The sequence below is a fragment of the Neoarius graeffei genome, chromosome 6, assembly GCF_027579695.1.
Source record: "Neoarius graeffei isolate fNeoGra1 chromosome 6, fNeoGra1.pri, whole genome shotgun sequence".
NCBI classification, from domain to species: Eukaryota; Metazoa; Chordata; class Actinopteri; order Siluriformes; family Ariidae; genus Neoarius; species Neoarius graeffei.
In genome coordinates this window covers 89,722,398-89,734,744 of record NC_083574.1, presented here as the reverse complement: position 1 = coordinate 89,734,744, position 12,347 = coordinate 89,722,398, and the positions used below count along the sequence as shown (strand labels likewise).

The 12,347-nt window shown below is 42.0% G+C and overlaps 1 protein-coding gene across 1 annotated transcript; it reads right to left on the bottom strand.

Moving 5' to 3' along the window:
- Positions 1 to 4,328: 4,328 nt before the first annotated feature.
- Positions 4,329 to 8,800, bottom strand: LOC132888353 (extracellular calcium-sensing receptor-like). Its single transcript, XM_060924409.1, has 6 exons — positions 8,607 to 8,800; positions 8,182 to 8,470; positions 6,548 to 7,303; positions 6,225 to 6,452; positions 5,494 to 5,617; positions 4,329 to 5,242 (listed from the first exon to the last, which is right to left on the bottom strand). The coding sequence occupies exons 1-6, from the start codon at positions 8,798 to 8,800 to the stop codon at positions 4,329 to 4,331; spliced, it is 2,505 nt and encodes an 834-aa protein (XP_060780392.1).
- Positions 8,801 to 12,347: the final 3,547 nt, after the last annotated feature.

Here is a 12,347-nt window from a genome sequence, read left to right as displayed (position 1 = left end):
ATTAATTCCCCGAATCCCGGCCAATCAGTCCCCAAAATTATCGAGTGGGTGAGGCGAGGATTAACCGCTGCCTGTACTCTAAATTTCTCCCCTCAAAAAAGAATGTGGACCGACACTAAAGGGTAGTTGTGAACATCACCGTGCACACACAACACCTTCACCAATTGTGCTCTCCCCAATGCCTCGTCTTGCACCAGGCTTTGGTGGATTGAGGTCTGATTACAGCCAGAGTCCACCAAAGCCTGATACATATCCCCTTGGATACTCACCGGAATGTGATACGCTCCGGCCTGATTGAGGGCGGTCCCCGGTGTGTCGGGGATCTGGACCACCGCGCCCACCTCCATCACCGAGCACTGATGCTGGCCCACAGTGCCAGCAAACCGGCCCAGGCTCTCTCTCTGCACCGGTGTTCCAGAGATCACTCACCTGAGGGGAGGAAGACACAGACACAAAAGTAGGAAATGGTAGGACACCGTGGGTGCGGCGGGCCGGCTGGGGTGGAGCCGGCCCCCCCTCCGTGGTGGGGGAATGGGGCGAGGACGAGGAACAGAAGGGGGGAGAGAGAGACAGAGGGGAGGGGAGAAGGGGAGACGCGCTGTCCTGCCATCAGAACGGCCACCATATGGTCCTCCGCCAGCTCGATGGCCTGATCCAGCGACGCCGTCCGATGGCACTGGTCCCACTCCGCAGTTCCTTCCGGAAGTTGAGCAATGAATTGCTCAAGTGCCACCAGATCAATGATTCCCTCGGCGTCGCGGTTGTCGGCCCTCAGCCACCGCTGGCAGGTGTCCCGGAGTTGCTGGCCAAACCTGAACGGCCGGCTGACAACCTCCAGGAGCAGCGCACGGAAGTGCTGCCGCTGCTGCTCCGGGGTGCGACCCACATGCTGGAGGACGGCCCTGCGGAAGTCCGCGTAGACCAGCCAGCTGTCGGCGAGGAGCTGTAGCGCAGCCAGCTGGGTCTCGCCCGTTAGCAGGGGGAGGAGGCGCGCCATGCGCTGTTCCACCAGCCAACCCCACGTCTTGGCTGTCTGCTCGAAAAGAGCGAGGAAGGCTTCAGGGTCATCCTGCAGACCCATCTTCGTTAGGGTGAGGTGGGGCGGATCCGCGGCGGTGGTGATCGGGGCCCCTGCTGATGTGAGCAGGTGCCGGAACGCCTGGAGATCTTCCTGTTGCACCAGCACCAGGGCTTTGAAGTGCTGTTCTTGTTCCTTACGGAGGGCAATCAGCACCTGGTGCTGGCTCTGTTGGGCCGTGGCAAGGGCATGGACCAGGTCCTGAAAGGGGGAGGACTCCATGTGGCCATTCCCTTCTGCACTATCCCGGGTTTCGGCACCACTGTATAATTATACCAGGTGGGTGGAGCACAGTCCCTCTCCTTTTATAGGGCATGGTCACTGGGGAAGACACACAAACACAGGTTAATTCCCATCAGGTGCAGTGATTCTGCCACTTACCTTCCCTGACTCCACCCTCCCTTCACAGACCGATGCTTGACCATGCCCCCGCTGCCACAAATACTTTCGAATGGCAACACATAAGTTTATTGTCTAAGCTGTGATAGACATTTTGCCTTGTGCACAAGCTTTTCCTGTCAAATGCCCATGTTCAGTGCCCTGTGCTGATTTGATGAAAATCAGAGCAGATACATTTTAAAGGTAGAAGTTTGACAATCCATTGCCTAATACAAGCATTTTTATATTTTGCTTGTTAATTTTACTCTTTATTTGGGCATGACAAATGAATTTATTTGTGTATTTGTTTATTGATATATTGGTTGTTTGGTTTACTGGTATGATGTTTCTTTTGTTGAAACTTTCTTTTGTTGATAAAAATTGACATTTCATAAATTATTTGTGCCATTCCAAAACAATAACTTTATTCTTCTTTAACCATTCTTTGGTAGAGCAACTTGTGTGCTTAGGGTTACTGTCTTGCTGCATGACCCACCTTCTCTTGAGATTCAGTTCATGGACATTTTCCTTTAGAATTCGCTGGTATAATTCAGAATTCATTGTTCCATCAGTGATGGCAAGCCGTCCTGGCCCAGATGCAGCAAAACAGGCCCAAATCATGATACTACCACCACCATGTTTCACAGATGGGAGAAGGTTCTTATGCTGGAATGCAGTGTTTTCCTTTCTCCAAATATAATGCTTCTCATTTAAACCAAAAAGTTCTATTTTGGTGTCATCTATCCACAAAACATTTTTCCAATAGTCTTCTGGCTTGTCCACATGATCTTTGGCAAACTGCAGATGATCAGCAATGTTCTTTTTGGAGCAGCAATGTTCTTTTCGTATTCATTAATTGGGTATCCCTGTAGTTACTATACACTGTGTATGTGCATGGTACATGTGCCATTTTGGGGGTGAGCCTCACTTTGATTTTTATGACAGCGGCTGGATAGGTCTGTGAGAGATGTTGATTTTTGCAACAGCTCTGAAGGAAATCTGCTTGAAATCCCCCGAGTGTAGGGAACTAAGACTTATTAAAGGACTTGTTCACATGCAGCTCAGACAATCAATTATCTCAGTCTATTGGACTTAAGAGCTCGGATTGCAGTTACTGAGTTTGTATTATAGACATGCAACTTTTGCAGACTTTGTTTATAGTTATATCAGTATTAAGCTCTGTCTTAAGTGGTCACTTACATTATCTCAGTTTACTGGGGTATATTCACTGTCTTATGTACAGTACATTGACTGTCCTGAGCAGGAACTCAGATTGCAATTGCTAAAATAGTAATAATTTATTGATATAAAGTGTTTTGTGGTCACTCTACTACACGATAGTGCGTCATGTGGTAATACATGTTAACGTGCTTGTATGTCTTCCCCAGTGACCGTGCCCTACAAGAGGAGAGGGAGAGCAGAGGAAGGGAGCTCTCCCCCAACCAGAACACTTGTGTGTGTGTGTGTGTGTGTGTGTGTGTGTGTGTGTGTGTGTGTGTGTGCCTCGGAGAGTAGATGTAAAGCTGAAAAGCTAAAATTAAAGGGTTTTTGAGAACTCATTTCTGGCCTGCCATGCTTCTGTACTCCTTCCCGGGTTTCGGCACCACTGTAGAATCAGACCAGGTGGGTGGAGCACAGAAGCACGGCAGGCCAGAACTGAGTTCTCAAAAACCCTTTTATTTTAGCTTTTCATCTTTACATCTACTCTCCTAGGCACGCACACACAAGTGTTCTGGTTGGGGGAGAGCTCCCCTCCTCTGCTCTCCCTCTCCTCTTATAGGGCACGGTCACTGGGGAAGACACACAAACAAGTTAATTCCCACCAGGTGCAGTGATTCTACCACTTACCTTCCCTGACTCCGCCCTCCATTCACAGACCGATGCCTGACCACGCCCCCGCTGCCACAATGACATTGGACCTTTCATAAACATTACCATCTATCAGTTTTAATTATGTTTTATGCATATACTTGGAACTCTGAAAGGTCCTACTTTTTCAAACATATTTTTGATATGGTAATTTTCTTTCAGATATTTCATTTACAACATGTCTCTGAAAGCTCAAAATGCATCTCCGGGCATTTAAAAAATGTTAACAACTGCAGAATTTCTGGGGGCCTCTGGTGGTCCCCAGCCTTACTGGGTTGATTCCCCCCCTTCCCATTTTTCTGGATCTGCCCCTGGTTAAGTCCTCACCAACAGCACAACCTCAGTTGGAAATGTTTGTTTATATTTCTACACAGTTAACAATGCAAAATAGTGACATCCATGTCTATTAAATTGTATATTTAATAATAACAAAATATAAGTTTATTGTCTAAACTGTGAGACACATTTTGCCTTGTGCACAAACTTTTCCTCTCATTCCCATGTTCAGTGCCCTCTGCTGATCTGATGAAAACCAGGGCACATGGATTTTAAAAGTAGAAGTTTGACAATCCATAATCTACTACACACATTTTGATTATTTGCTTGTAGATTGAATTCTTTATTCAGTTTTGACAAATTCATTTATTTGGGTATTTGTTTACTGATATACTGTTTTTTGTTTGTTTCTTTGTTTTTGGTTGGTTGGTTAGACATTGGAGCCTATTGATATATCACACATGACTAACTTTTGTTGATAAAATTGACAGATCACAAATTCTATCTACCAGTAGATAATTGTCCTATTCATGATGACAAACATGTTGCTGAATACAAACATTCTTTCTATGGACAGACAACAGACAGAATGCGGTATTTATGATGAGTACAATTGGGTCTGATCCATATTCATATTAGATTTAATGGATGTAAGCTATCTAAATTTGTTTGTTTGACATTATTCAGCTAAAATAATATATGTTTGCAGAATTGAACAATTTGATTTTTAAAGTGATTTTGAGGCAATTTTACCCATCATATTTTTCTTTGTATTTAGTTCAGGTTTAAAAAGAATAATATAACATTTAGGTGTAAATATACAGAATAGTAGAGCAAAACTGGAGGCCAAAATTGCAAAAATCTCCACAGCAACAGTAAATTTTCCAGGAGAGCTGACATAAGCTGGAATAAAGGTGATCCACACTGCACAGAAAATAAGCAAGCTGAATGTGATAAATTTAGCTTCATTAAAATTATCTGGCAGCGTTCTAGCTAGAAAAGCCAAAACAAAACAGACAGAGGCAAGAACTCCTATATAACCCAGCACGGACCAGAAACCAAGAGTTGAGCCCAAGTTACATTCTAATATTATCTTTTCCTTGTAGTAGTTCATGTTCTTATAGGGGAAAGGAGGAGAAATTGTTAACCAAAGCACACAAATCAGGACTTGTATAAACGTAAATGCAAGTACACTGAGTCTCTGCTGTAGAGGCCCAAACCATTTCATGACATTACTACCTGGAAGTGTAGCCCTAAAGGCCACTAACACCACTATTGTTTTCCCCAGAACACAGGAGATGCAGAGGACGAAGGTGATCCCAAATGCTGTGTGGCGCAGCATACAGGACCACTGAGAGGGTCGACCAATGAAAGTAAGCGAACAGAGGAAACACATAGTCAGGGAGAAAAGCAGCAAGAAACTCAGCTCAGAGTTGTTCGCCTTAACAATAGGAGTGTCCTTTTCTCTTAGAAATAAAATAGCAACTAGAACAGTTAATGTAACTCCAACCAAAGAAAAAATGACCAGGACTATCCCCATAACCTCTGTAAATGAAAGAAACTCTATGACCTTTAGCACACATTTATCTCTCTCAGTATTAGACCAATACTCTCCTGGACACTGCTCGCAGTTATCTGAATCTGCAAAATAGTTACAGTTAGAAGATCAACTTTATTTCTCACATGTACATTTAAGCACAGTGAAATTCCTTTCTGCATTTAACCCATCTGAAGTAGTGAACACATTCAGATTAAGAAGGAAAAAAAATCCTTCATCTTGAGTTTTTATTTCTGAATGCCATTGTTCAGTAACTGTACCCTAAATAATATAGGGATGATACAAAATGTACAATTCACAACTTGTCTTTGAAACATGGTAAAGTTGAAATTACCTGTCTGGTTACTGATCTCTCCTTCTGCACATGGTATACAGTCATAGCAGCAGACAGGCCTTCCTTTCTGTGCAGCTTTTCTGGTTCCTGGAGGACAGCTCTCGCTGCACACAGATGTTGGCTTCTAATATGAACAATATATTATGCCTACAATCATTATTTTTCAATATTACTCTATTTTAATTTAGACTGTTCCATAAACTTCAAATGTTAATGTTCTATCTGTCCTGAAGCACTATTTTTGTGTAAAACCTTTCAGATGGCCCAATGTAAGATTAGCTGTGCTAAATTGGCTCCATCTTTAAATAAAGTTGCTTATTATTATTATTATTATTATTACTTATATCTAGTGATGTGGAGATAACATTATTATAACTTTTTTCTTTTTAACCGAAAAGTTATATAGGGCCTAACTGGGATTAACACAGAGAGACAGTCATTTGCATGCACATTCACACCCATAGGCAATTTAGCAGAGTTACTTGAGCTAATCTGCATGACTTTGAACTGTGAGCGAAAACTGGAGCACTCTAAGGAAAGCCACACAGGCACAAGGAGAACATGCAGATGACACAAGAAAGGCTCTGGTCGAACAGCAGGTTCGAACCCAGAACTTGCTTGCTGTGAGACAACAGTGCAAACTAATGCACTGCCGTACTGCCCAATGTAGATTATATGCAATAAAAAAAGAAAAAAAACAACAACTTAGAATTAGCAAACATTCTATGTACCTGTGTTTTCTCTCCAGCCCAAACTATATCTTCGACATTTACAACAAACTGTTGTCCACTTGGAAGAGAGGCATCGTAATAACCCACTGTCTTAAACACCACTTCTCCACTGAGCCCTTGTTGCCAGTTGACCACATCATATTTTGCAGATGTTGCCCCATTACTGTCAAACCAAACTTGATCTCCTACTTTGGTAGTAAAATTGACCTTTTTTAAAGAATCAACAACCTTTAAAATGGAAAAGAAAAAACAAGTATTCATTTCTTTTCATGAAAATATTACTCATGGGCATAGTCTGCTTTGCTTCACTTCTCTTGTGTTACCTGCCATGGTTGTATTATTTTGTTTTTCTCACAACTCTGGATTTCTGTGCATCTCAACAGGCTGTGTAGAGAATGCGCTACCGCATAAACTGCATTGTATACATTATTTGCATATCTCAATTCTGATATATCCTTACTGTAATTTTTAAATTGAATCATATCTTCATATTTGCTGCAGTCCTTTTCAGGTTGAGAAACATTTCCCTCTGTATATAAGCAAGGGATTCCTGTTTGCCAAAACTCATTGACAGCATAGTCAGCAAAACCACGAATGTTCAATTTTCCCACATCAAAACCAACAGCTCCTGCCAATATGTTGTAACTTGCTGGTGTTACTAGATCGACAGCAGAGATCCATGCCTCAACACCAATCATCTGGTAGCCAGTGGCATTCTTTAGAATAAGCTGGTCTGTTAGAATCTTCATTTCAACATAGGTGAGAAATGCAACAATTACTTTGGCAGTGCCTTTCTGAATAATGTCAACCACTTTTATTATTTTCCCAGGATTTGACCTGGCAAACTTCACAGAGTACTCAACACATATTCCCTCCTCTTTGGCAGCATTCAGAAAAATGGCCATTCCACTGTTGCCATAGTCATCGTCACTGTTCACAGTTCCCACCCAAGACCAGCCAAAGTGCTTGATCAAATATGCCAGTGCTCTACTCTGGTAGTAGTCACTTGCTATGGTCCTAAAGAAAGAGGGATACTCTTTTCTGTTGCTCAAACATTCACATGTGGCAGCTTGACTTATCTGAGAAGAGAAGGACTGGTTAAAAAAAAACTGTGTGTGTGTGTGTTATATATATATATATATATATATATATATATATATATATCATATCATTATCTCTAGCCGCTTTATCCTGTTCTACAGGGTCGCAGGCGAGCTGGAGCCTATCCCAGCTGACTACGGGCCAAAGGCGGGGTACACCCTGGACAAGTCGTCAGGTCATCACAGGGCTGACACATAGACACAGACAACCATTCACACTCACATTCACACCTACGGTCAATTTAGAGTCACCAGTTAACCTAACCTGCATGTCTTTGGACTGTGGGGGAAACCGGAGCACCCGGAGGAAACCCACGCGGACACGGGGAGAACATGCAAACTCCACACAGAAAGGCCCTCGCCGGCCACGGGGCTCGAACCCAGACCTTCTTGCTGTGAGGCGACAGCGCTAACTACTACACCACTGTGCCGCCATATATATATATACAATTATTTAATTGTAATTTTAATGTATTCAATAGCTACAAAACACGTGATATATCAGGAAATGAGATTAAAGGGGTTAAAAAATGTTTTAACTGTTCATAGCTAAACTAATTTAGAGAGAATCATACCAAACTGAAAACACAACTATTATAATCTGTTAAATCTATGTTTTTTATTCTTATTATTTTAGAATATATTATGTACCCTATAAATATAAAATATTGCCATCATGTGGCAGTGGTACTCACTGCACCATTGTGCTGCCTGGAAGAATAAGATGGATATATAATGACTTACATTTAGACACAGATCTACAAATAAAGATAATATTCTCCTCAATATGTCCAGTGTGTTCTGTAGTTATTGAATACATTGTTATTAAATATTTTTTTTAAATATTCTTTTCTTACCACTGGGATTTTAAAGGGTCCAATTGTTCTTGTGAGAGCTATTGTAGGAGAAGAACCTGACTCTCCTATGATGGCTTGTACTTCTGCTTGTCCAGAGCATGTACCATCTCCTCTTATGTCCATACCATTCATCAATGCCATGGCTGCCTTCATAGATAACAAGCTTGAGAGATAATTGTCATAAATCCTATAGCCAACTGAAATATTTGGGAGCAAACTGTTGCTTTTGTTGATTTCATCAATTGCAAAAGTCATGATCTGAGCAGAACGTAACTGTCTGAGGTTAATTCTAGAAATATACATCAACATAAGAGAATTCAAAAGATTCATTTTTCATTTTATACAAAATATAAGACATACAGTGCAGAAGAACAGAAGAAATTGAGATTTCTTAAAATGGTATGAATGTTTAAACTCCACCAAACCTAATGCAGATTAATGGTTGAGGTTTTAGAGTATATGGAAGTGATTGCATCTGTGTACACCTATGTAATGGAAAAATAGCTCCAATTATCACATCTCCATCTTTAGACAGCAGAGGATCCTCTGGGGTTTCTAGAATATGGCAATTTTCTCCCTTTGCCAAGGTAAGAGTAAGGAGGTATACAAGGAAGAACATCACAAAATGTGTCCAATCTTTTAACTAGCTCATTACTCAACAGATATATTCTTCACACATTTATAAACATCCTACAGTTCTTACGGGTGTAACCATTCAGTATGGACAAATCAGAGAGCTGGTGAGTTTTGTGATGTCATTTAGGGACAGGATTAAGGGACACGATGGGGCCTGCAAATCTCTGTTATATTTGGTAACTATTTTATGTTTTTATCTATCACTTTATCAAAATCACAATTTTGTGGTCCTCACATCTATAAACAAATAGACTCAGGTTACCAAAAAAAAAAAAAAAGAAAAAAGAAAGTGTAAAATTGTGTGCATTCTCCTGCATCCTGTGTGCCATATTTGAAAAAAATTGATGAGAAATTTGACCGTCTTCCTTCACAAAATGCATGCTTCTCACCTTGCCTCAATGCTTTGATGCTAGATGATCCAATGACCAGGTCACCTTGAACTTGTTATTATTGTAAATCTTTTTTTTGAGTTTTCATTTCTCATGTTCACCAGAGTGAATTTTTTTTTTACACTTATTGGCACAATTTTGTTGTAATATTTGACCTCATTCTTGATTGGCTAGAACTATGACATTTTTCTATGCTGTGGTCTGCTGGGGCTGTGGAAGTTCAGAGAGGGACAGGAAGAAACTTAATAAACTGGTCAGAAGGGCTGGCTCAGTCTTGGACTGTCCTCTGAACTCCATTGAGGTGGTGGGTGAGAGGAGGATGTTAGCCAAGCTGACCTCTATCATGGATAACCCCTCTCACCCCCTACATGAGGCTGTGGGGGCTTTAAGCAGCTCTTTTAGTAGTAGACTGCTACACCCACGGTGTAAAAAGGAGAGGTACCGCAGGTCATTCATACCTACTGCTGTCAGACTGTATAACACCCACAACTTGTAACATAGCACCAATAACCTGTTTGTCATTTAATTTGCACTACTTCACCACTACTACCTCTGCCATCTCTCATCGATGCAATTATTATGTGCAATAATATAGGCCTTAAACTATTTTTATGCATACTCATCTCATCTCATTATCTCTAGCCGCTTTATCCTTCTACAGGGTCGCAGGCAAGCTGGAGCCTATCCCAGCTGACTACGGGCGAAAGGCGGGGTACACCCTGGACAAGTCGCCAGGTCATCACAGGGCTGACACATAGACACAGACAACCATTCACACTCACATTCACACCTATGGTCAATTTAGAGTCACCAGTTAACCTAACCTGCATGTCTTTGGACTGTGGGGGAAACCGGAGCACCCGGAGGGAACCCACGTGGACACAGGGAGAACATGCAAACTCCACACAGAAAGGCCCTCGCCGGCCACGGGGCTCGAACCCAGGACTTTCTTGCTGTGAGGCGACAGCGCTAACCACTACACCACCGTGCCGCCCTTTATGCATATATATATATATATATATATAATTTATGTATATATGTGTGTATATATACAGAGTCTACCAGTAATGTGCAATTTTTCCAAGCCTCTCAATAAGGCATTTTTTCTATATTTTTCACAGTAGATAATGCAAATAGCTCTCTGCATTTAATCCTTCGTTTGTCTAATTTTTATTTCAGTTTTATTTGTTATCTGTTTGACATTTTATTGCTACTGTAACACGTGAATTTCGCCGATGTGGGATGAATAAAGTGAATCTAATCTAATCTAATCTAATCTAATCTAATCTAATCTAATCTAATCTAATCTAATGAACCAATGTAATGGTGCAATAGAGAGATAAAAATTAGTTTCAACATCATTATCGTGCTGTTCCATTGGCTCTCGGCTTCACTTAATATGAATAATTGACGCTACAGGTATATCCTTGTCTCCCTTGTGTCAAAAACAGTTGAAGCAAGGTCAGAAGAGTGAATCAAAAAGTGTTCTCTGATTATTTTGGAATGTGGTAGTTTTTAGAATTAAAAACAGTTGGCGATATTCACCTGTCAAAAGCAGTAGCCTACCATGTGAATTGGTAAAGTTGGCAAGCATGCATCTGCCTCTCACTCAATGATATTAGTGATGGATCACTGTAAGTATGTGTGCACACTGATGATGTTCAACCTTCAGGGTCGAAGATGACCATGACTTCAATTTGGTGGGGTTGTCGGTTGTGGGTCGGGAGGTGACTGATGAGGCCAGTCCAGGTTTTGAAGGTACTCCCACATGTCGGGCGCACGTGGGTAGGTGCTGTAGTAGGGATGGCGATAGTTTGAGCCTTCCACACAGCTCATTTCTTCTGGGCCTTGGGGCTACCGGTATGTTTCATGTCTTCTGCACGTGTGTCACTGGTAAACTTTGCCTGCCATGCTGGACGATCCTGAGCAAGCGACTCCCAGGAGTTGAGATTGATTTCGAAGGTTTTGAGGGACACTTTGAGATTGTCCTTGAAGTGTTTCTTCTGCCCCCTGATGAGCACTTGCTCATCATACAACAGCACAGCTCTCCATACAACAAGTCTTTGGGCAGTCAATTGTCTGGCATCCTGATAACATGGCCGGTCCATCTGGCTAAAGCCTCACTCACAACCCACCATAAGTGTTGTGGACATGCACGGGTCGCAGGGTTTGGTAGCTCATAGCCATGCCGCAGGGTCGCGGTGAACCCGGGGGAAAGTTTGGGGGAGGAGTACGGGCAAAGTACTTGTCAAGTACAGGTTGCATCCCTGACTTTCTCGAGGTGTGGGAAAAATTGTGCTGTTAGCCTGTGGAAAGCGTATGTCTGACGCATGTGATCATTGCGTGTTCAGTGAGTGTGGAGTGTGTAAGACTTGCATTTTACCAGTTTTCTGCACTACGAGTTCAGGCTGCACTTGTGAAGCATGTGTGATGCATGTGATTAGCATGCTATAATCACTCATAACTTGTGTGTGATGCAAGCCAGGAGTGGGTATAAAACCAACATGTCTGCAGCAGTCTTTCAACTGAAGAACATTGAATATTTTGTGGGAAAAAGTGTAAAAAATTTAATTTTAAAGTTTAGAAAATGGGACCCAAGAAGAAGTGAGCAAAAGTGAAATAACCCAGCCTGAAACAGCAGAGGGGGAGGAGGAGGAAGAATTTGATGGTGATGGTAGCAGCACCAGCAAGCCCTGCATGAACAGGGAGAAGTTTGCCTTCAAGCTGGCAGAAGGCACAGCTCCCTGCCAGAGGTATTTTCACAGGTAAATACACATGCTTTAAACATTCATTTCAGTATCTATATGCTTATGTAATTAATATTATATATGCTGATTTTCATGTATGTTTCAGCTAATGACACCCAGAAGTGAGGACATTGCAATCACATCATTGCTGTCAGGCCATTGTGCCATGCTCAGTGATAAGGACAAGGACATCCCAACACCCTGTCCCACCACTCAGCAGGAGTAGGACAGCAGCTTGGAGTCAAAGTGTGTTTCAGTGCTCAAACTGTTGGGCTATTTAGTTGGGATTTTTTTACAGTGTAATAAAATGAGCTATTCCGTTATACTCATGTTTTATTATTTGACATTTGCATGGTAAATTAAACATATACTCAAATAAAAACAGCAAATGAGG